Source organism: Heterodontus francisci, chromosome 4 (genome assembly GCF_036365525.1).
Source record: "Heterodontus francisci isolate sHetFra1 chromosome 4, sHetFra1.hap1, whole genome shotgun sequence".
Classification (NCBI taxonomy): Eukaryota; Metazoa; Chordata; class Chondrichthyes; order Heterodontiformes; family Heterodontidae; genus Heterodontus; species Heterodontus francisci.
In genome coordinates, this window is record NC_090374.1 from 51,729,090 (window position 1) to 51,754,617 (window position 25,528).

The 25,528-nt window shown below is 43.8% G+C and overlaps 1 protein-coding gene across 2 annotated transcripts; it reads left to right on the top strand.

The window, feature by feature from the left end:
- Positions 1-908: 908 nt before the first annotated feature.
- LOC137368669 (ankyrin repeat domain-containing protein 31-like) lies at positions 909-25,324 on the top strand. 2 transcript variants are annotated; one of them, XM_068028816.1, is made up of 6 exons: positions 909-966; positions 16,429-16,582; positions 17,896-17,982; positions 20,082-20,170; positions 20,300-20,399; positions 25,018-25,324. In XM_068028816.1, the coding sequence occupies exons 1-6, from the start codon at positions 916-918 to the stop codon at positions 25,038-25,040; spliced, it is 504 nt and encodes a 167-aa protein (XP_067884917.1). In that variant the 5' UTR covers positions 909-915; the 3' UTR covers positions 25,041-25,324. The 2 variants fall into 2 exon arrangements, with proteins under 2 accessions (XP_067884917.1, XP_067884918.1); XM_068028817.1 differs by lacking the exon at positions 20,300-20,399.
- Positions 25,325-25,528: the final 204 nt, after the last annotated feature.

Here is a 25,528-nt window from a genome sequence, read left to right on the forward strand (position 1 = left end):
TGAGTAAACAAGTTAAAATAAAAAGTAACCACTCAAAATGGAAGAAGAAAAGCTGCAGCAGGCAGGTGCCAAAGTTTCTGGCTGCATGGGGCAGATATGCACCATGGAGGTGCACATATTGGTGCAGATGCCTGCTGGCCCTATGCAATTAGGTGCCCTCCAGCTGACCTTGCAAAATACACCAGAGTCAGTGGGCACAGGTTGATGCAGTCCTGGGGTAACCACCATGATCATAGCCCATTCATTTTCAGAGCCTTTGTCCCACTATGTATCTCCCTGCTGACTGCAACATACAAAATTATGTCAGGCCAGGGATGGAACTCAGGCGCTGTAAGTTTAAACTACTGAGTCCAGTTTTTCAAATCGGCCTGGATGAATTCCAGGTCCCAAACCTGCGCTTCAGCTGCATCACTCTCATGATGCTATTTTTAAATGTAAATGCTGTGATTGGACAGAAGGCGAGCTCGGTGCCCAAATTAGGGCCGCCAAGCATCTCCAGGAAATGCTAGCGGCAAAGGCAGGCATCAGCCCTGTTGGTGTCTGCCGCTGTCTTGTCGAAGAGAGCAGACAGCTCCTTCAGGGCCAGCAACATCGATGAGGATGAAAGGCGCCATACAGAAAAAGTGAAAGTCCAGCACTACTGCAAGAAGGCCCATTAAAAAATGAACTGTCCTGGAGGCATCAGGATCCTGAGATGACCTCCGGGATGGCGATTTTAAAATCGTGCCTGCACCATGACTCCATCCCATGGCTCTTTGAAAACCCAGCCCCTGAAGTCAGCTTGGTGGTATCTCATTTTGTAATTCTGCAATTTTTTTCCAAGGTTGGACAGCACTTCATGAAGCTTGTAGCAGAGGCTTTACTGATGTGATACAAGAATTACTGAAAGCTGGTGCGGATGTCAACAGCCAAGGAATGAACGGCATATTACCATTGCACGATGCTTTGAGTGGGTCTCATTATGAGGTATTGTGCCCCTTTATAACAGCGACTACTACTAAAAGTTTAGTTTTTTCAAAAAGAATTTTAGAATGTTTCTATGGAGCCAGGAGAAGCAGGAATGTTCCTCCACCTCCACAGTTCACACAATTGCCGCACCCCACGCCCCCTCCACTTGCCGCTGTAATCCCTGAGGCAAGTGAGCTGGTATTCACCTTTTTAAAATGGGCAAGATGCCTGTGGAACTGTGACTGCTAATGGCAGCTCATCTGAATACTGTTATTGAGGCCTAAGGTGCAATGTGCCAAATCCATTTAAGGCTCGAAAACTAGCCTGAAGGAATTTCCACCAGGATGATTCCATTGTTCCAAATGCTCACAGTAATACCTGTTAAAATATTAATGTAATAATTACTAAATTATGAAGCTCATTAAATAGAGAATACGCAACAGAATTTTGCTCACCTGAATTGAGAGGCTCAAGGCCAGCCTGAAATTGGGTCTTAGGACTAATTCGCATTTTATGTGCAAATTGCCACCACAAGCAGCTTAGGCATTGCAGTTCATGATTGTTGGGCCACTTTCTTTGCCAGCCAGTCCAAAGGTAAGTCACAAAAGGGAGTTTGGAGTGGGCTCAGTGGTGGGGGCGGGCGGACGCAATTGTGATGAATGTGGAGTTCAGGACCCACTTCTTTGGCTGACGGCCGCAGTGACCACCGGACAATCCTGAGTGGAGTCTGATCCCGAGTATCTAATGACTAATGAAAATTATAGCGTAGTGGTTACATTACTAGAGTAGTAATCCGGCGGCCTTGACTAATTATTTAGTGAATGCAAAGCCCCAGAGACAAGCGATAGCCTCCTCCATTTTCTGAATTTAAGGTGATTAGTCCGCCATTTAGTCTATAGAGGGGACACTCTTTGGTAATATGCAGCATTATTTGTGTCTCTCCACAAATGCATAAGGGGTTTGTATTGAGGCCCCAACAGTGGAGGTTGGCTACGCAGGGGCCCTGGCTTGTCCTGAACCTATTTCGCAAGGACCACTCTCGCCATGGTAGTTCAAAGCCTGCCATTCGACAGATGGGGTTTGTCACAAGCAACTTGTTAGTGACTTCCTGTGTTTCCCATTCCTTGATTCAAAGGATGCCTGCTGGTAGATCTTCCTCAGGAAGGTTGCTCCTTAGGGGATGCTGAGATGGAAGGCAGGCAGTAGGTGGATTGAACATGTCATTATGGAGTGGCAGGTGAGGTGCAGCATGGATGGTTTCAACCAGCTTCTGGGTTTTCGTCAGTCGAGTGGTGTATGGGGGACTGATGTTTGCGAGGACAGTCAGCCAGGCGAGGGCTGTTGAGCAGAGGGTTCCAGTTATGATGTGCATTGTTGCATTCAATTATCAACAAGATGTGCGTGATGACCTATGCCTGGTAGGTGCACAGTACTCTGCTGTTGAGTATGATAGGGCAAGTGCTGAGGTCCGGAGTGTTGTGGCAGCAGCACCCCATGTAGATCCAGCAAGTTTGGTTAATAGGTTATTTCTGGTTTTGAGCTTTGCTGCTGTTTTTTTCAGATGCTCTTGGAAGGACAAAGTCCTATCCAGAGTCACTCCCAAGTATGTTCAGTTGGGATCATGCTTTAAACTCTGACTATCCATGTAGATATGCAATTCTTTTTTGGCACTGGCATTGTGGAGGTGAAATACACTATACACTATGGTTTTAGAGGGATTCATTGTGAGGCACCATATGCTGCAGTAGTCCATCAACTTGGTAATGTCTTAGGAACATAGAAAATAGGAGCAGGAGTAGGCCATTCAGCCCTTCGAGCCTGCTCTGCCATTCATTATGATCATGGCTGATCATCTAACTCAGTAACCTGTTCCCGCTTTCTCCCCATACCCTTTGATCCCTTTAGACCCAAGAGCTATATCTAACTCCTTCTTGAAAATATACAATGTTTTGGCCTCAACTGCTTTCTGTGGTAGCAAATTCCACAGGCTCACCACTCTCTGGATGAAGAAATTTCTCCTCATCTCAGTCCTGAACGGTTTACCCCGTATCCTTAGACTATGACCCCTGGTTCTGGACTCCCCCACCACCGGGAACATCCTTCCTGCATCTATCCTGTCAAGTCCTGTTAGAATTTTATAGGTTTCTATGAGATCCCCCCTCACTCTTCTGCACTCCAGCGAATATAATCCTAACCAACTCAATCTCTCCTCATACGTCAGTCCCGCCATCCCAGGAATCAGTCTGGTAAACCTTCACAGCACTCTCTCTATAGCAAGAACATCCTTCCTCAGATAAGGAGACCAAAACTGCACACAATATTCCAGGTGTGGCCTCACCAATGCCCTGTATAATTGCAGCAAGACATCCCTTCTCCTGTACTCGAATCCTATCGCCATGAAGGCCAACATACCATTTGCCTTTTTTTACCGGCTGCTGGACCTGCATGCTTACCTTCAGCGACTGGTATACGAGAATACCCAGGTCTCACTGCCTATTCCCCTCTCTCATTTTATAGCCATTCAGATAATAATCTGCCTTCTGTTTTTGCTACCAAAGTGGATAACCTCACATTTATCCACATTATACTGCATCAGCCATGCATTTGCCCACTCACTCAACTTGTCCAAATCATCCTGAAGCCTCTCTGCATTCTCCTCACAACTCACTCTCCCACCCAGTTTTGTGTCATCTGCAAATTTGGAGGTATTACATTCAGTTCCCTCATCTAAATTATTAATATATATTGTGAATAGCTGGGGTCCGAGCACCGATCCCTATGGTACCCCACTAGTCACTGCCTGCCATTTGGAAAAAGATCCATTTATCCCTACTCTTTATTTCCTGTCTGCCAACCAATTTTCTGTCCATCGCAATACACTACCCCCAATCCCATGCGCTTTAATTTTACATGCTAATCTCTTATGTGGAACTTTGTCGAAAACCTTCTGAAAGTCCAAATAAACCGCATCCACTGGCTCCCCCTCATCAACTCTACTAGTTGCATCCTCGAAGAATTCTCGTAGATTTGTCAAGCATGATTTCCCTTTCGTAAACATGCTGACTCTGCCCGATTCTACCACTGTTCTCTGAGTGCTCTGCTATACAATCTTTGATATTGGACTCTAGAATTTTCCCCACTACCGACATCAGGCTGACTGGTCTATAATTCCCTGCTTTCTCTCTACCTCCCTTTTTCATTAAGGATCTGGTCCAGGGTGCAGAAGGATGGAGCTTGGATAGCACAACAGATGTCATCAGCATAGATGAACTTGCGAGATGCGGTTGTTGGCAGGTCATTTGTATATATGTTGAACAGTGTTGGGGCTAGCACTGAGCCCTGTGGTAGTCCGTTGGCCAGTCTTTTCCATGCGCTGTCCCTTGTCCAAGGTGGACTCTAAATCGTCTGTTGTGAAGGAGTGTTTCTACAACTGTCTTGACCCATGTTGGAAGCACTCTGGACAGCTTTAGGAGCATATAGGCAGCTGTGAGGGCCAGTAACACAATGCCTGTTTTCAGGTTCTTTTGGAAGCCATTTTTGATGTAGGTGGTGAGTGCCAGAACTTGATCACATGTGCTGTGCCCCTTACGGAAACCTGCTTGGTTGATATTAAGGATGGTCTCTACTTCTGGAGCTATGCATTTGCAGGATGAGACCCTCAAAGATCTTAAAGCACACAGACAGTAGTGAAATAGGTCGATAGCTGGCTGCCAATATGATATCTTTTCCGGGTTTTGGAATGGCAATGATTTTTGCCGTGCTCCACACCTTTGGGAGTGAGTTTGAGCTGATTATTCTTGTGTAGAACTGAGTCAGCCAGACACGAGCACAGGGGCCAAGTTGCTTCAAGAATTCTGGTGCAATGTTGTCATATCCTGATACTTTGCCACATCTCAGGTCCCTTAATGCTTTCTCCAGTTCTGTGATCTTGAAAGGATGAGGACTGCCATATTCTGCATGTTGCTGCAGTTGATTTTTCAGTTCATTACAGATGATGCGTTTTGTTTTCTTTTCCAATGGTGTCCTCGCTACATGGAGCAGATGATAGCAACTTGGTTCGGGGTGACTGATGGGTGATTTAGTACAGGCGATTTTTGGGCTGCTGCAAGGCGGCAAATCAGGCTCCAGTACTTCCGACTGGAATGAGTGAAATTAAACCCTGCTGTTGTTTCCTCTCGTCTAGCACGGCATGCAGAACTGAGAGACTTGATAAGGTGGTCTGCTGTACCAGGGTCACGAGATGATTCATATTCCTTAGGAGTGCTGCGCTCTCGGTATCAAGGCATGGGACATAGATGGGTTGGTAGCCACTAGGGTTGGCTGTGCAAGCAGCTTTGTGAATGGCACCACAAAAGCAGTTATATAATTCTTCCACAGGTATATTATAGATAGGTATAGTTACAATTATGCGGTCCATGGTTTCACTGTATTTTCGCCAATCTGTTTTATGGAAGTTCCATTGCATCTTCCTTGCACTGTTGATGATTGGAAGGCAAAGGACAATGTAAATGAATGATGGCCTGCATTGACTATGTGGGAAGTCGTCCAGAACTAGGCACTGTGCTGGTTGAGGGTGACCATCAAGGGAACTGACCCAGCACAAGTCAGGTGAGTATTTCCGATCCCATCTGGTTGAATGGAGTGTTCCCAGTTGCTTGGGATTGTGTTTCAGGGTGGAGTCATTTCTGGAGGCTCACTCTAGGAGCTGTTCACCATCTCTGTCTGGTACTGAGTAACCCCAGTCTGTGTGGTAGCTGTTGAAGTCTCCCATGTAGGTGGCTGGGTGAGGCAGTATTGGCAGAAAGTGCTGTTCTCAGCTGGCACTTGGAGGCTTGTACACGTTTGCAATAAGGGCCGGAATTTTACATTGGGCGGGAGGCCCCGCCCACCAGCCATAAAGTCGGTGGCGAGCCCACCTCCACCAAGCCTTTGGAGCCAGGCGAGGATTTTTCGCTCCCCAGGCCCTCAAGTGGTCTTGGGCGGGACTGCCACCTCCTTGAGGCAGGAAGTCCCGCCTAATGGAGCTGCTGGCCAATCAGCGGGCCAACAGCTCTTAGTCCCAGCAGCGCCACTGGCAGCCACTGCTACACCCAGCAAATCAGAGGCAACAGGAAGGACGGCCCTGGAACTCTGGTAGGTTTATATGGCCTCACCGGGGACACTTGGCCGGGCCCCAGTGAGGCAAGGAGATCAGTTGGGGGGAGTGTTGTGCGTTGGGGGCAGTTGGGGCTTCATGAGCGGCCCTCCATGGGGCACACGGTGCCCAACCAGGAGGGCCCCCCCCAGCCCGCAAGAAGGGCGCCCTGGTTTTACCAGGTGGGATTCTTGGGGCCTTTGTTGTCCGGCCTCCGAGGGTAAAATACCTGTGGCAGTTAATTGGTCACTTAAAGGCTTTGATTGACCTGGAACGGAAAGGCTGTTTCTGGCTGCCGCCCCATGTAAATTTGCAGCGGGGGTGGGTGGGGGTCGGGAATGCCCTCCTGCCTCCAACTCAATTTTTTGCCCCACCCACCCCCCCACCAGCCCACTCGTTGGGGGGCCATAAAATTCCGGTCATGGAAACTGCCACCCGGAATGATGTTACAGAACGTGGTTGATGACAGGGCGGCTGCATCAGCAATGTGAGGCTGGACATAGGTGGTATGACCGTGTTTACCATGAGGGGAGTAGCACAGTAGATCAAGCCTTTGATGTAATAGCGACCTGCTTCTTCAGTTCTAGTATGGGTCTCTTGTAGGCAAATGATGTCGATGGAGTGTTGGGTAACAAGACATCCAATGAGGTTTCACTTGGGGGCCGATTGGCCCTCAACATTAAGTTGTAAGATTCGTAGAGCATGCCTCATTGCCATTAAAGCCAGAGGGTTGCTCAATGTTGAGACTGGTGATTCTGAGGTGACTGGGATTCCACAAGGGGGCTCTTAGGAGTCCTTTAATTTTCTCTTGGACTTCAGTCTACTGGTAGGATTATTTGTCCCTCTCCCCAGACTAATGATCCAGAGACATGAGTTCAAAGTGCACCACAGCCATTCAATTTAAATTCAGTTAGTTAAATCAATCAGGAAAGCAAAGATAGTGTCTGTAGTGGTGACTATGTAACTACTGGATTATCATAAAAACCAGGAAAGAAATCTGCTGTCCTTACCTGGTCTGGCCTGTATGTAACTCCAGACCTACAGCAATGTGGTTGACTATGAACTCCTCTCTGTTATCAAGAAGGTAGCTCATCATCACCTTCTTACGTGCAATTAGGGATGGATAATAAATGCTTGACTTGCCAGTGATGCTCCCATCCCATTTGAATGAAATCAAAAAACTCTCCTAGAATATATAAAATGAAATAATGATATAATGCTATTTTGAATTCTATCTATACAAGTATTCATGTTGCTGTTGTCGTGCACACCAGATACAACAATCATGGACTAACTCTGAAGAGTTAGGAAAACAGGCTTTGTCTTTAAAAAATGAACTTTTATTTTAAAAAGTGAAGAATGGTCCAAAATGCCTGCTGAAGAGAAAGGGATTAGCCTTTTGAGTATTCAAACAGTCAAAGACAAAGGACAAATCTTCAAAGCTAAGAGGTATCAATTGAATCCATCCTACACCTATCCTAAAACATTCCAGAATTGCACGTCTTCTTCTGAAACAAAGAAGGTGTGAAGTAGCCACGTCCATTGTGCAATCACCATAGGAATGAAACCAGAGTGTCTGCTAACAGGAGGTAAGAGATAACAACTTTACCTTTGAAAAGAACAATCAGAGAAAGGGAGAGAGATAGAGCAATATCCTAACAGCTTGTGTTCTGGCCAAGCCAGTAAGCACCTGCCTGCTGCAGAATCCGACATCTACATTACACAGCAAAGAGCGGTAGAAGTAACTCACCATCTTCAATTGAAGCTTCAATCAAGAGAGAAATCCACAATTATCTCAGGCCTGCATCCATCGAGAACTTGATTTCCGAGAGAATTCAACAGGTTTCCGCCCACTAAAAGCCACCTTCCTGTTTCCCTTCTCTATCTGTTTCATTTGTGTGCATGTGTGGGTGTGTGCACGAGCGAATGCATGAGTGGGTGTGGTTGCGATAATTTCGTGATAAGATGTATTATTCAATAAACAATTGATTTCTGTTTTTAAAACCTACAAGAAAACCTGCCGCTTTCTGTTTATTTGAAAAATAAATTGCCAAGGGGCTAACTCTAATACAAATACACTTGATGCGGTCAGGTGGGGTAATTGAACAGTGGGAATCACCCACTTCACACCGCATGGTCATAACAAATTGGGGGTTCGAGGCCAGGACTGAGCTGCCAGACAAATGAGAGATTTAGAAAACGGAAGGAAAGTTGACCTCTAAAATTGTGGAAAAATAAGCAAACAGGTTTTCTTGTATTCTTCTGTTTTTTCTCTATGATGAATCTTGTTATGCACTCTGCCAAGTACTGCAGGGTTCCTCCAGAGCACTTGAGGCAGAGGAAGCATTGTTTCAGCACACTAGTGGTCTGCTTTATCACATTTAATGTGGCACCATGTCTTTCATTGTATGCATGTTATGCATGTGTTCTTGGGTTGTGTACTGGTGTCATCAGCCATATGGTTAGTGGATAGACTTTGTCACCCAATATCCATCTTTTGGTTTGCTGTGGTGGTTCAAATGCAGGTGGCACAGTGGTTTACACAGAATGAAGGCATCACGACCACTGTGAGGATGCTGTGCATTGACCTGCAGATGTGTGCACATGGTCACGCACCAACTGGACATTGAGGAAATGCATGCTGTCAGGGGCACCCTGCATCATGGGGAAGCCTGTATTCCTAGTGAAGTTGCATGCTTGCTCTGCCTGCTTTTCACTGGGAAATTAATAACTGCAATCAGGATGAGTGTAACAGTGAGTGAATAAATGATTAGTAGCACAGAGCAGGTCTAGCGACATTAATTAAAATTAATAGTTGAAACAAGGTACCAAATAGATTCGAAAAGAGGGAATAGAGTTTTTTCAGGTTGTGGATGGGCAGCTATGACCTGTTGCTTGCAATTCCTGTACCATGTGGGAACTCCAGGACTCATCACGTGTGTTGGGTGACCACCCGTGGAGGAAGTGTCCCCAGCTGCTTCAGCTCCAGCTCAGGATTTCTGAGCTTGAAGGGCAACTGGAGTCACTGAGGAACATCAGGGAGCAGGAGAGTTTCCTGCTTTGTACAGTCCCCACAGGCAGTAAGAGTTCAGGATGCTAGGTGGGTGGCCATCCGGAAGACTAGGACAAGGCAGGAGGTGCAGGAGTCTTCGGGGTGTGTGCCACTCTCAAACAGGTACTCAGCTTTGGAGACTGCTGAGAGTAACAGTATTCTGAAGGAGTGCAGTCCAGAACATGAAACCAATGGGCAAGGGACAGTACAGGAGAGAGCAGCAAAGCGTGTAAATCCAATTGTTATAGGAGATTCCATTGTCGAGGAATAGACAGACATTTCTGTAACTGTCATTGTGAGTTCTGCATGGTGTGTTGCCTCCCTGGTGCCAGGATAAAGGACATCATGGAGAGGGTGCAGGATATTCAACACGGGAATTGGAGTGAGCCAAAAGTTGTGGCACACGTTGGTACCAATGACCTAGCAAGGGCAGGTATTGAGGTTCTATGGTCAGATTTTCAGGGGCTAGGGAGGAAGTTAAAGAGTTGGACTTTGAACGTAGAGTAGAAATAGGAAGATAGGAAGGATCAATGTGTGGTTTGAAGCATAGTTCAGGAGGGAAGGCTTCAGGTTCTTGGGTCATTGGCACCAGTTCTGGAGCAGAAGGCGCCTATTCAAAAGGGACGAGTTGCACCTCAAGAACACTGAACCAATGTCCTCATGGGGAGGTTCACTAGTGTAGTTGGAGAGGGTTTAAACTAAATTGGCAGGGACCAGCATATAGAAGTAGAAAAGAGGAATAGGGTGCATAATGTGAGAATGTTGGACAGTACTAGAGAAGAAAGTAGTTACATATTAAATAGGCGTAGACTGAGAAGGGCTACGAGGAATGCAAAGACAGGATTACAATTCATGTATGTAAATACATGGGTAGTGAATAAGGTTGTTGAGCTACAAGCACAAATAGCAATAGGGAATAATGTGGCAATAATGGAAACATGGCTTAAAAATGGTGAGGACTGGGAGCTTAATATACAAGGATATAAAGTGTTCAGAAAAGATAGAGAAGGAAAAAGGGAGGTTGGCTGGCAGTACTGATTAAGGAAGACATTGTAGTTTTTGAAAGAGGTGATGTCCTTAAGGAGTAATCCATTTGGTTAGAGTTGAGAAGCAAAAAGGTTATGATCACATTACTAGGGGTATTCTAGAGGCCTCCAAATGGCGAGAGGAGTAAATCTGCAGCAAAATCACAGAGATGTGAAAGAACTGTAGAATGTGATACTGGGGGACTTAAATACCCAAATATTGATTGGGAAAAATCTAGAGTAAAGGGTAAGGAGGGCAGGAGTTTCTGGATTGTATTTAGGAAAACTTCCTTGATCAGTGTATTCTCAGCCCAACTAGAAAGGAGGTATTGCTGGATCTGGTGCTGGGAAATGAGGTGGGCCAAGTGCACCAAGTTTCTGTCGGGAGCACTTGGACAAGAATGATCATGGTATCATAAGGTTTAGACTTGTAATGCAGAAAAGCAAGGAACAATTTAAGGTAGAATGGCTAGACTGGAAGAGGGCTAATTTCAATGCAATGAGAGGGGATCTACCCAGGATAAAATGGAACCAAAGACTGACAGGAAAAACTGTAAAGCAACAATAGGTTATCTTTAAGGAAGAGATGCTTCAGTTACAGGCTAGGTACCTTCCAACAAGGGCGAAAGTTAGGGGAACCAAAAATAGGGCTCCTTGGATGATGAGAGAGATAGAGATTATGATTAAAGGGAAAAAGAGGGTGTTTGATGCATGTTAGGTGAATTCATCAACTGAGAACCAGGCCAAATACAAAAAGTTGAGAGGGGAGGTGAAGAGGAAAATAAGACTGGCAAGAAGGGAATATGAGAACAGGATGGCAGTCAACATAAAAGGGAACCCAAAAATCATCTACCAGCATGTAAATTATAAATGGGTAGTAAGAGGTTGAGTGGGGCCTATTAGGGACAAAGAGGGTAATATATGCTTAGAGGCACAGGCCAAGGCTAGAATGCTTAATGAGTTCTTTGTATCGGTGTTTAATAAGGAAGAGGAATCTGACAAAATGTCGGTAGAAGTAGAAAGAGTAGAGGCAATGGTTCGGGCAAAAATTGAGACTGTGATGGTACTGGAAAGGCTGAATATGCTTAGGGTAGATACGTCACCTGGTCCAGATGACTTGCATCCCAGGTTGCTAAAGGAAGTAGGGGTGGAGATAGCGAAAGAGCTCAACTAATTGAATTTTTTAATGAAGGGAATGTGGTGGCTGTTGTATACATTGATTTTTTTTTTCAGGTTTCCACTTGCTGCTGTTCAATATTCAGTCCGTTAACACCTAACCTGTACTAATGCTTTGTCTTTCAACACACCATTAACATATTGTTTGCCTTTGCTCCATGACCTTTTGGTCAGCTATGTGGCCTTGTCCAATCTACACCTTCTCCTTTGTTATCTCTTGCCCCACCCCCACCTCACTTGCTTATAACCTGTGACTTTTCTAATATTTGTCAGTTCCGAAGAAGAGTCACTGACCCGAAACGTTAACTCTGCTTCTCTTTTCACAGATGCTGCCAGACTTGCTGAGTGGTTCCAGCATTTCTTGTTTTTATTTCGATAAAAGGCTGTTTAACAAAATTGAAGCTCATGGAATAGGAGGGTCAGTGTCCAATTGGATAAAAAAATGTGGCTCAAGGATAGAAAATAGTTGTGATAAATGGTTATTTTTCAGACTGGAGGATGGTAGACAGTGGTGTTCCCCAAGTGTCAGTGCTAGGGCCACTGCTTTTTTTGCTACATATAAATGACTTGGATCTTGGAATGCAGAGTATAATTTCAAAATTTGCCAATGTTACCAAACTTGGAGGAGTGGCAAATAGTAAGGATGATGCAAACTACTTGCAACATGACATAGATAGGCTAGCAGAATAGGACAAGTGGCAGATGGAACTTAATACATAGAAGTGTGAGGTGCTGAATTTGGCAGAAGCGATAGGATGAGGCAGCATACACTTAATGGCACAGTTCTAAAGAGTGCGAAGGAACAGAGGGACCTGGGGGTGCATGTGTGTCGATCTTTGAAGGTGGCAGGACATATTGAGAGAATGGTTAGCAAAGCATATGGGATCTTGGGCTTCATAAATAGAGGCATACTGTGCAACAGCAGGAAAGTTATGCTGAATCTTTATAAAGCTCTGGTTAGGCCCCAACTAGAGTATTCCATCCAGTTCTGGTTACCATACCTTAGGAAAGATGTGAGGGTTCTTGAGAGGGTGCAGAGGAGATTTACTAAAATGATTCCAGGGATGGAGAATTTTAGTTACAAGGTTAGATTGGAAAAGCTGGGGTTGTTCTCCCTGGAGCAAAGGAGATTGAGGGGAAATTTGACGGAGGTAAACAACATTATGACAGGCTTAGGTAAGTTAGACAAGGAAAAACTGTTCCCATTAACAAATGGTACAATCACAAGGGGACACAGATTGAAGGTCTTGAGCAAGGGATGCAGGGGGAATGTGAGGAAGAACTTTTTTACACAGTGGGTGGTAATGACCTGGAACTCGTTCCCACAAGGGTGGTGGAAGCCGAGTCAATCAATGATTTCAAAAGGAAATTGGATGGGCACTTGAAGGAAATAAACTTGCAGGGCTACGGGGATGGAGCCGGGCAATGGGACTGACTGGATTGCTCTGCAGAGAACCGCATGGACTCAATGGGCCAAATGGCCTCTTTCTGTGCTGTAAATGACTCTAAGAGAGAATTAAATGCAGTTAGCTCTCAATGAATAGACAGCATCAGTGACCTCCCTTGTGTATCAATGGATGCCAAACTCCAAGCCTGGAAAGTGCCAGACGTGTAAAGGTTCATTGCTATGGTCACTTTCACAGCCACTGGCAATGCAGTACTTTCCCTGCTCTGAGCTTGCAGTTGTGGCTGCAGCATGTGGCGCAGACATTGCAAACCCTATTTCTTGCTGAAACTCAGATAGGAGAATTGCTAACTGAACACTACGGAGGGCCACCTCTGATTCTCTCCTGCTTCCTAATGTTCTGTGCTCTCTTCCCCTGCAAAGGGGGAAAGAACAGACGTATGAGTGACTGTAATGGCATGTGCTCACCTGATGGATGCAGTGGATTTGGTGAGGCTGACTATTCTTGAGGCATCAAATTGCATAAGGATCAGGGTGAGTGGCAGTGGTGGATAGATAGATGCTGATGCAAGGAAGTGGATAGAAAGAAAAAGGTGAGCATGCTTGCAAGGTAAGTAAATGCAATGAGTGATGTGATAGTGTAGACTTGATGAGGCAGAATTGTGCGGTGGATGCGGCAGTGATACACACATCAGAATGTCGGTGGATGTGCATCTGTATTCACCTTTCCTGACCTGGCTAGATTGTTAAATTTCTTATATAATAATAAATAAAAACAAAATACTGCAGATGCTGGAAATATAAAATAAAAACAAGAAATGCTGGAAATACTCAGCAGGTCTGGTAGCATCTGTAAAGAGAGAAGCAGAGTTTCAGGTCAGTGACCCTTCATCAGAATTTCTTTCTGCACTGAAATCAGGAATGTGGCACAATGCCGTTGCTACCGACATCCTGGGCCATCACCAGCTTTCTTTGCAGCAGTAGCAGGTTTCTTCCTCCCATTGCTGGGCAAGATTATCTCTCTCTGATTCCTCACTGCCCCTGTCGTGGGAGCACTGTAAGAGACTGTAAGTGAAGAATCACTTGAGGAAGCGATGTCGCATCACACATGACCAGGGAATTATAGGTGTAGCCTGACAGACTGAGTCATGTTTATGTGCTCCTCTAGTAGCTGTGTGTGTATATATAAATAGATATAAAATATGTTCCAGTTAAGTTATAATAAAACCCCACGTATTCTTTGGATATTATTTATAGTCCTGTGAATCTTACAATAGTTCACACAACAAAAGGAACAAGTAATATTACACCCCCAGCAGTACTTCAAGGGACACATGGTTAAAGCTTGGCGCAGCCTTTGAGCATCCTGAGTCAATTTTCTATAATTGCTGTCTCTTTACAGAACCTCCCAACTCCTCCAAATTCCATCTTTGGATTGACCCTTTAAAGACAGTATTCAGTCTGACCATCATTTTCCAGTCCTCACTGGATACAGGTGGTGCCGGAGGATTGGAGAACTGCTAACGTTGTACCTCGGTTTAAAAAGGGAGCGAGGGATAGACCGAATAATTACAGGCCAGTCAGTCTAACCTCAGTGGTGGGCAAATTATTGGAATCTATTCTGAGAGACAGGAAAAACTGTCACATGGAAAGGCACAGGTTAATCAAGGATAGTCAGCATGGATTTGTTAAGGGAAGATCTTGTTTGACTAATGTGATCGAATTTTTTGAAAAAGTAACAAGGAAGAAAGATGTGGGTAGTGCAGTTGATGTGGTCTACATGGATTTTAGCAAGGTTTTTGACAAGGTCCCAAATGGCAGACTGGTTAAAAAAATAAAATCCCATGGGATCCAAGGAAATGCAGCAAGGTGGATACAAAATTGGCTCAGTGGCAGGAAACAAAGGGTAATCGTTGACGGCTGTTTTTGCAACTGGAGGGCTTTTCCAGTGGCGTTTCGCAGGGCTCAGTACTGGGTCCCCTGCTTTTTGGTGGTATATATTAACGATTTGGACATAAATGTAAGGGGCGTGATCAAGAAGTTTGCAGACGACACAGATTGACCGTGTGGTAGATAGCGAAGAGGATAGCTGTAGGCTGCAGGACAATATTGAGGGTCTGTTCAGATGGGCAGAAAAATGCCAAATGGAATTCAACCTGGAGAAGTGTGAGGTGATGCATTTGGGGAGGTCAAACAAGGCAAAAGAATACACGATTAATGGGAAAATACTGAGAAGTGTAGAGGAAGTGAGGGACCTTGGAGTGAATGTCCACAGATCCCTGAAGGTAGCAGGACAGGTTGATAAGGTGGTTAAGAAGGTACATGGAATCCTTTCCTTTATTAGCTGAGGAATAGAATGTAAGAGGAGAGAACTGGAACTGTATAACTCATTGGTTAGGCCACAACTTGAGTACTGTGTGCAGTTCTGGTCACCTCATTACAGAAAGGATGTAATTTCAATAGAGAGGGTACACAGGAGATTTACGAGGATGTTGCCAGGACTGGAAAAATGCAGCTATGAGGAAAGATTGGATAGGCTGGGGTTGTTCTTCTTGGAACAGAGAAGACTGAGGGAGATCTCATTGAAATGTACAAAATTTTGAGAGGCCTGGAAAGAGTGGAGGTGAAGGGTCTATTCAGCTTTGCAGAGGGGTCAGTGACAAGGGGGCATAGATTTAAAATGATTGGTAGAAAACTTAGAGGGGAGATGAGGAAAAACATTTTCACCCAGAGGGTGGTGGGGGTCTGGAACTCACTGCCTGAGAGGGTAGTTGAGGCAGAAACCCTCAACTCATTCAAAAGGAGTCTGGATGTGCACCCCAAGTGCTGTAATCTGCAGGGCTACGGACCAAATGCTGGAAGGTGGGATTAGTATAGGTGGATCGTTTTTTGGCCGGCACAGACATGATGGGCCAAGTGGCCTCTTCCTGTGCCTTACACTTCCTATGATTCTGCTGGGGTTACAATTGCATCCTGTGGATCAGCACGTCTCCCTCTGCTGCTCAATCAACACCAAACCCAGGGGTAAAGTTATAATGAGATGGCTGTTAAAATGCTACAGACATACCTACTGAAATTCCTTCTGGTTTTCCCATGTGATGTCAGACACCCTGCATTGAATGAGCCTCAAAGGTAATATTGGGGCCCTTGTGGCTACTACTTTTGTAGATATTATCCTCAACCATCAGTATGATGATTCAGGTGTGGTGATGGGAAGTAGATTTAAGTGCTTCAAGCAAAAGCTTGTATAAAATTAACCAACTTAATGAGTGACTACTTTTAAAATAAAATAATTATTGATTATTACTTTCTGTGATGAATGCCTCATGTTTCATAAGCAGAAGAATTATGTACCATAATTTTCTGAAAATCAGTGGTTGGAGGAGTCCAAAATCCATTTATTTTGTTAATAATGTGTGCTCCATTGACACAGACTTTCTGCCCTTCCAAAGTATATGAGGCAGGTGATCAAATATTTGATTGCCATTGACAGGCATTTAGATGTTGTAATTACATGAACACAGTCCTTTCCGTGAACAATAAAACCCAGGGCTCGGATCTTAACTTGATAGTTTCAAAGATGGAATTTGGATCTATAAGTGGAGAAAGGAGGTTGCTGCAAAGTGATTTTACCCAAACTTGTTGGCATTTTAGCTGAAAGAATTCTCATGAAGATGTATCTTTTTAGGCTGTGAAACTCCTACTACAATATGGAGCTGATCCTAAGCAGAAGAATGCAGATGGAAAGAGTGCTTTTGATGAACTTGTTGATGATAAGATTAAAGATCTACTTGAGACCCATTGTAATACTGAGGTGACTGTTCATGAACAACAACAGCCAGGTTGGTTCTCCAGTGGCTCAATGAGTAATGAAATGTATGTTTCGAAAGGCTGTACTGAAATTCTGAAATATTCTTATAGTAGAAATTTCCTCATAATGAGCCACAAATTATTTCTTGACAAGACACCTCCCAATGCCTCCCTGATGCTATGTAGGAATGGCATGCTGGGCTGGAGTCAGAAATTTTGGTTGCTGACTATGCTCTGAGAGAGAACCTGCTGCTGTGGAAGGATTGGGTACAAAACTCACCTGACCAAGATTTCAGGGGTGCAGAGCTCACTAGTTCCCATTTTGTGAGATTAAAATGATTTGTGCTGGGAATTGTTGGCGACTTGGCCTGAGCTGGCTGCAGCACACTGAAATAACAGTAGGGTCGCCAACCCTGCAGGATTGTCCTGAAGTCTCCTGGAATTAAAGCTTAATCTCCCGGACAATGCTGCAAGCAACCTGGAAGTAAAATCATAGGGGTATTAAAAATGTATATATTTTTCTTTCAACATTTTTGTTTGTTGCTTATAAAAATATTGAGGATGTGGGGGAGAAAAGGCTGTTTGACTGGGTTGAGCAATGGGAAATGTGAGATCATCTCATGAAACATCAAGGAATGTGTCCAACCAGAGTTGACAACTGTAGGTAACAGTGCTGTAGTTTGTAGGGTTAGTTTATTTAAATAATTAGTGTAAGGTCCCAGGATAGCTTTTTGTCTAGTGCCAGCAGCTGGCCTCATTAGGATGTTGGAAAATCTGGCTCGAAGCTCAAATTTAAAGGGATGTGTGCACTTAAAGGTAAGTGGATACTATTAAAGCAAATATTGGGGTACAAATTTTGTAGGCACTTTGTGAAGCTGGCAGGGAGGGCCTAATCATGTGAGCTGGAGAAGACAGTTAAATTAATTGAGAACCCTCATTATAATTAAATAGGTAGGCTGCCTGCATTAGTTCTGCTGTTGATTGACAGCTTGCCCAATCAGGGCTTTCAGTTTCATGCCACTATTTAAAGGCAACTGCACCTCTTAAAGGGGTGGTGCAGTTCGGCTGCAGGCAATCTGAAGATGGTGACAGGAGGTGGCACAGCATCTTTTCAGATCCTCTTCGAGGAATAAATCATGGAGATTGTTGGGATAGGTTAGATAAGGAGTATCACAAGTGGCTGGGCTGGAGGATGCATCTTCCAGGATTCTTGACTACCTTTCACTCTGTCCTTTCTCACTAAAATCTCATTCTCACACATTAAGCATGGCAACTGCTGCTCATCTGTCTCTGCTCATCGTTCATTAGTCTAAAACCTAATCCTTGTCCCTCTCTTCCCTTTCAGGTCAACAAACTTTAGATCACCCTGAGGATGAGGAGCAGGCAGAAAGCATCACAGAAGATTCCAATGTGTCACATGACCTTATAACAAGTATGTCAGAGGATAGGCTAGTTGAGTCCGCACTGGGAGACTCACCTAGCACTAGTATCGGCAGGGTGATGGGAAAGTGCAGGAAGCAGGGAGGGAGAGTTGGTATCCTAGCCATGTTGCAGAGGGCAGAGAAGATGATCTTGAAGGCAAAACCTTAAATTCAAAGACTGATCCTATACACCAACACCTTTTAAGTGCACTGGTTAACCTGCCAGAGAGCTCCTGCATGATGGCACAGAGTATGGAGGACTCAACTGTTGCTTGTGTGGCATCATCACGCAAGGCATCGAGACCCCATAGTAAACCATAGAGCGAGCAGTCAGCTCTATGAATACTGCAGTAGAACCCACAATGATAGAACCTCTGATGACAGTTCGGACAGCTTTGTTGGGAGCTCAGACTGCTACCATTGTGGTTCTGGGGTCTGGTCTCTGCTCAGCTCAAGTCCCCTCAAAGGATGATCAAATAACTTCCACAACACAGGCTCCTGTGATGGGAAAGCACTTTGTAGGAACAGTGGAACAGGTCAACAATCATAGAGATCAGGTCCAAAGGGATTGCACTAAGATGATTTAATTTTAATATGAAGAGGAGCTAAAGTAATGGCCCAGAATTTGTGGTATTTGCTCATCATTATTGTTGGGTAAAGCAGACAGCAACTTCTGGTGCCTGCACATGCACAGTTAAACACATAAATTTGGAAGTTTGTATTTTGCGATTTAGGTTTGTCCTTTTATCCGATGTGTATGTCCCAATCTTTATTTTGCTTTCTGTACAATGTTTTAAATCTGATTTATATTCCCTGTTTTTTACTTCCTCTTTGCATGTGTGTGTGGATGAAACAAAGTTTAGTTCCTGCACAAAGCTATTTTGCAGGTAGTGACTTTTCTTTGACTCTCTGTGCTAAGGAACTCCATTCTCTTCATGGGCTTGAGATTGTATAGGCCAGGTGTTAGGTTCCCATTATAAAGCACCAAATGTGAACAAAAATCAAGACTCAGCACTTATTTTCCCCGTCCCATAAGATATGCCTCTCGCTATGCCCTGGATCGTAATTATCAATAAGGAAGGAGTTAAAACGCAGATTAATCAAACCACTTTTCTTTATAACCAGCCCTGTGCTGGCAAGTATTTTGAAATGACTGATCACCGTCAACGGGAAGTCATGAAATGCAACCTCCTGGAATACATCCAACCAGATTTGGCAATGCACTTAACTATAATTGCTCACATGCCTTTAAATCTTTGTCAGCTGTCACTAAGCCTGAGGAACTGAAAGGAATCCAATATGGAAGCATGAATCAGAGTTTGTGTATGTAGTGGAAACTGGCAGAAGGGCCCCAAATCCCTGTTTGAGGGTTAGCAAAGTAGACAAGCTGCTATGATGTGGGTGTAAGGATTGCCCCCTTTGGCACTTCAAGACATTCCTTGTGGAGGACAGTAGTGCACTTTGCCTGTCAGGAGATGAAAGTCAGGCACCAGGGTCTGTACATTAAATGGGTACCATCTACTATGAAATCTAGACACCTGGGAAAGATTTTGTGTTCTGTTGAGCTGACGTCTTTTTTCTAACAGCAAGTCATTAATGTGCTGTCCTTTACAAATTTCTCATTTGCTTGGTGAATTTGTGAACAGCTAACATATGATCAACGGTGGTTTGGAAGGATCTGGAGACATAATGGTTTACTATAAACACAAAAGCAAAATACTGTGGATGCTGGCAATCTGAAAATAAAAACAGAACATGCTGGAAATACTCAGCAAGTCTGACAGCATCTGTGGGGAGAGAAACAGAGTTAACATTTCAGTTCGATGGCCTGTCATCAGAATGTTTACTACATCCTGTGGCACAATTTGTCAGCAGGCAACGCTCAAGAGATGGCATTGCGATGTGGCAATTTGTTTGTGAAGTGGAGGTTTGAAAACAGGTCTCTTCTGCTGTGAAACATTTTTACTTAGCAGTCTTATTTGATTTTGTCTTTTTCTGTCACGGTACATGTTAAAGGTACTGCATCCACCTCTGTGAAGAAAACAAAGTCTACTGTTTGGTAAATTTAGGTTTGATGTCTCTCCAAATAGATGTGATATGCATTTTGCAGGTCCTTCAAATGACAACTGTACCTCTTGTGATGATGAGCAAACTCTATCAACTTTGCAAAGTGCAGAGGACTCTGAAAATCCACATCATGTAAGTGCCACAGAGAGTATGTTGAATGTTTTATAAGTCTGAAATATTTTATTGAAGTGGTCTGGTAAAGAGTACAAGTCTTAAGTATTCTATATGCCAGTGAACAAAGCTACTCATTTGTTATTTCAGTATATTTTACAGCATGAGTCAATTACAGTAATGTTGAATGAAATAGAAATGAAGCAAGAAAGAATGATGAAAGGTAAATTCAAGGAGCCTGAAAACACAGGTCAGTAAACTGTTGAATCTATAGGTAGTTAAGTTTGTGAAAGGTCATGAAAGGTGCTATATAATTGAGAATAGTGTGATCAACCATGCCAGAAGCTGCAGAAGATTCAAGGTGGACAAGGAGGGATAATGCACTATAGTCACAAAAATAAAAGCAAAATACAGCAGATGCTGGAAATCTGAAATAAAAACAAGAAATGCTGGAAATACTCAGCAGGTCTGGCAGCATCTGTGGAGAGAGAAGCAGAGTTAACGTTTCAGGTCAGTTACCCTTCATCAGAACTCATGATCTGGTTGAATGGTAGAGCAGGCTCAAGGGGCCAAATGGCCCACTCCTGCTCCTATTTCTTAAGTTCTTATGTTCCTATTCTAGTCTAGTGGAAATGGGGTTAAAGGAGCAAGGATAAGAGGAATTTGGAAATGTCATGAGGGAGAATCTAGAAAACAGATGTGTGTTCAGTGCTAGCATAGAGGGTCATGGGGTAAGATTTGGTTTGATGGGGAAGAGGGGGAAACCAAAAGAGGCAGCTGAACATAGCTTTTCTCTAGCTTGGTGACAAAGAATTCTATGAATCTCACACTTGTTAGAGGTGAGGGTAGAGACAGTAGGGAAGAGGCATATCGGGAGATGTTTGATAGTGACAAAAAGAAGTTAGGGTTATCTTTGTTCTCCAGGATAATCCTTGAGTAGTGGGTGGTTATGGCAGAGGAGAGTGAGGCCCAAAAGAACTTGATGTAGTCCAACAGATCTGGTGATGGCTGGCTAAAGGGTGGAGGGGAGAGTTTGGTTGAGCAAATCAACAGCTGTGGCATCATGATGAATGGAAGGTCAAACAAAGTTTAAAAGCAACTTGCATCAGAGATTTTTCCAGGGACAGATGTAGAAAAAGAGGAATTGGAATGGGTAAGCAGATTTGAGTGATAAGAGATAGAAGAAAGTGATCACCAGTGATCAAGACTACTTGAGTAAAGAGACAATGTTAGTTGACAAGTTCGGGGGGACGGTGATAAATATGGATGGGAGAATTTATATGGAGGGAGAAGTTTAGGGAGACCAAGAGTAGTGAAAAGAAGACAGTGCAAGGGGAGCTAAGCTGGAGGTAGAAATCACCGAGAATGAGGAGACGCTCAGTATAGAAAACTGAGCGAAAAAAGAATGGAGGATATCTCGGGGAGAAACATGGGGGTTGGTAAACATTGAGGATTTTAAAGGAGAGGTGAGTGGGCTGGAACAGGTTAAGGTGCTTGAAGAAGGAGAAGATGCCAGTGGAAGCAGGGAGGAGACCAAGGTGTGACTTGCTGATATGAACCCTGACACCAGTGTGGTTGTTTGGGCAGGGTAGCTATAGAAAGTACAGTCAGTCAGAGGGGTTTCAGAAAGTGGTTTATCCTTCACCCTATGGGCTTACAACTGAGTTGTCTGGGATTTTTGGGAAAGATCCAGCATTTGTGGTTCCATAGGCTGTAATTTGGACATCAGGACATGGGCTTGTGTCTGAAATGCACCTTGGTAATTTGCCATCAATGACACTGCATGGTACTTCCACCATAGATGGCACCTATTAATATAAATAACTCCATGCTTCTGAAAGACCCAGGCCACAAAATGACATGGATTCTGAAAGCTCCCATAGGAGGCAGTAAAACACATAAGCCTCCATCACAATTGGCCAAACTGAGACTGTTGCCATGCTGCAAGCAAAAACAGGCAGAGCAGCGCTTGTAGGGGTTTTGAATCCCCAATTAAGCATTGCACCCCTCACCCCCACCCTAACCTGCAGCAAAAAAGTAGCTCAAGAAATTTGCCAAGTTTTTCAAGGTCAGATGCTGTATCAAATGCAAAGCTAACACTGTGTAACAATATTTGTAATTTTTACTGTAGCTATAAAAAGCATTTATTTGTTAATTATTTAATTGGCTACCAAATAACCTGCAGTTGGAGCTGGATTTCTGTTCCTTTGCTTGAAATGATTTGTAGGAATTTGTAATCATATTTTCTGATTTTGCACTTCAAAAAGGATAGCATTCTTTAAAGCAGGGAGAAAAATAACTGGAAAGATTTTGTGGGGGACAAATTCTGTGGTACTGTTACACTAGCAGAAATGCAGTGGGTTGGAACTTGAATCAGTTACTTTAACCTTCTAGTGATCCCATCTCTATTCCTGGGAACAGGGTCAATTAAATAATAGGGTCAAGTACCAGCATCTTTATTGGCGCAACAGGGTCACCTGATACACAGAGGCTATGCAGTTTTGGAGCAGTACCATGTGGCACTGTGAGGGAGAGGCAGAGGTTGGATTAGCCTGGAGATAAAGGTCAGCAAGAATCCTTTTAAATTTCTCATCAGAACTGCCATTCTGCAACACTGCTACTCTGTAGTAGCAATCAATTCCTTTGGGAATGGTAATTGAACCTTGTGGACGGCTTACTTTTAGGGAATTCCCTCAGCTCAGAATGAGCTCCAGCAGGTTTAAATCTCATCAGGCCTATCAGGCACTTCTGTCAGAATTGCCAGGTTAGTATGCAACACCTGAACAAAACCCCAGTGAGTCCCCTTCCTGAGCACAATTTGCTGGCTAGTGTAAACGGGGTGAAAATCCAGTGGATCAAAATTGCATTTCTCCCTTTTCTGTACTCCTGTGTTCACTATTTGTAGTTAAAGTTTAAAAACTTTTATAAGATCACAAGGCAAGTTTAAACGAACAAGGCTCTCAAATCACTCAATCTCATCCTCCAGGAATACCAATCCCCCTCCATGCTCAGCTGGCTATTTTAAAATAAATGCAGTGTTCCATTTTCAGTTACCTTTTCTGATAACCCATTTCAGTTGTTGATCAAGCTTTGTATAGAGAACTGTTCCTGTTATTTATCCTAAGCTTGATCTTCATCATCCTGAACAGAAGGAGTGGTAGAGGCAGGAACACTTATGACATTCAAGAAATATTTAGATGAGCACTTGAAATGCCAGAACATATGCTGTCCTGCAGTATCTGAAAGTATAGGGATAATTTTGATCTCCCAGCAGTGCCAAAATAAGTTTAATGATCTCACCAGGCATGCCAAGGAAAAGACTTTCTGCACAGCCTGTAATGATTCTACCTTTGCCTCAGCACTTTCATCATTCTTTTCCTTGTTTGCCATCGCTCTCCATAGATCAACAGGGACTTGTTGTTTACCCTCACATCATCAAAATACTTTCCTGTGCACCTGAAATTGCTGGATGCCAGGAAGCTTCCAAATTATGTTGGACAGTATTAATTTTTGTGAATTTGTCAAGCATCTGCAATCAACCACAGAATGTGTGGCCATCTTATTGACTGCTGTAACTGAGCCTCCACCTCCTCATAGACATCTGGAAAACTAGTAACATCTCTCAGAGATGTTCATCCTGCAGCCCTAGACTCAACCACCTTGGATAGTGCTTCACTTGGATCAGTGATCTTCTGGCATTTGTTCCCCCACAAAACTGCAGCCCCATGGCAGTGATAGTCATGCAATGAAAATGGAAAATGATGCCACTTCTCATGATAACACCTCTGTGCCCTCACAGTTTGTTGAACTAATGCCTGCCCTGCTGCCAGAAAACCAGTTGTATTAAATTGCCATTGCAGGCACTGAATTGGTACGATCCACAGCTGAACTCTCTTAAAGTTGCCAATCATTAGCATCCCATATTCCATATTGTAACCATTCACTCCAGTAGAGCAGTAACCAGGAATTTCCAGGCCCAGACTGCTAAGGTCTAATTATGTAGTCATCACATGATAGTGCCAGAGTTAATCAGGTGACTGGGGGATGGAGAATCAGGAAAACCAGCCCTAGACCTACTATTTAGAGAGGACTGTTCTGCAACAGGCTGCATATTTTGCGCAGAGGCTGATTGTATAATGTCATGCTCACAAGATGTTCAGCGATGAACATGCAGAAACAAACTGAAGAGTCATAAAACAATTAGAACAATTTTAAAAGACTGGTACAATTGCTGTCAACAAAATGGAGGACCAGTCACGTGACCCCTGCTCTAAAATACACATCCATGTTTACCAGAACTAAAACCAATTAACCCCGTCTAATTGACCTGAGATAGGTTATCACACATGGATGTGAGATATACACAAAACGAGCTAAAACAAAGGCACTCCCAGACTCTATTACTACAGCTACCTTTAACCGCAATAGAGTGTGAACAGCCCCTATCTTATCAAATAGGGCCATCAAAAGCTATTATACAGCCCATCAGGAACTGAAACTCAAAGCCACATGGGCAAAACTGACAATGAGGTTAACTTTAAAGGTAATTGTTTTGAAGAACAAAGGGTCTTTCCCAGTTCAGTCATCAATGTCAATCTGGTCTCTCCAACCAGTCAACATTGAAAGCCATCTTGAATTTCAGCACAAAGCTGTGTGTGAGAGAGAGAGAGAGAGAGAGAGATCAGATCCAGATGCAGATCAGAATTTGTTCTTGTAGATAGATTTTTGGTCTCACAGGGAATCAAGGGATATAGGGAGTGGGCAGGAAAGTGGAATTGAAGCCCAAGATCAGCCATGATCGTGTTGAATGGCGAAGGAGGCTCGCTGAGCCATATGGTCTACATCTGCTCCTATTTCTTGTTTTCTAGCTATCACTGTTGAACCCTGCTGAGACAAGTTGAAAGCCAACTGCAGCAGAGAAAAGAGTGCCTTTTAAACCACTCCTCCACTTGTGAAAACTGAACTAAGAATATCAGCACCACCTACAAACTGAAGTGAACCACCAGAAGTCTTCAGCAATCCAGCAAATGCCAGACAGCCAGTAAACAGGCCTGCAATTTTTAAAACTCACCTTCCGAGAAAATCCCATAGGTTTTTTCTGAAACAGCAGATTTTTACACCTTGAACACTTAACACCTCTTACCCTTTCCCTTCTATCTACTCTTGAATGTGCATGAGAGAGTGAATGCATGCGCGGGCGGTGCTGCTGACATTTTGGTGTATGAATAGTGTTCAATAAATATTTAATCTTCTGTTTTAAACCGATGTGAAAACCTGTCATTGTCTGTTTATTTTGCCAACAAAACACAGTGGCTGAAAAACTAATTTAAACAAAAGCATTGTGGTCAGTTGGGAGGTGAACAGTGGAAACCAGCAATG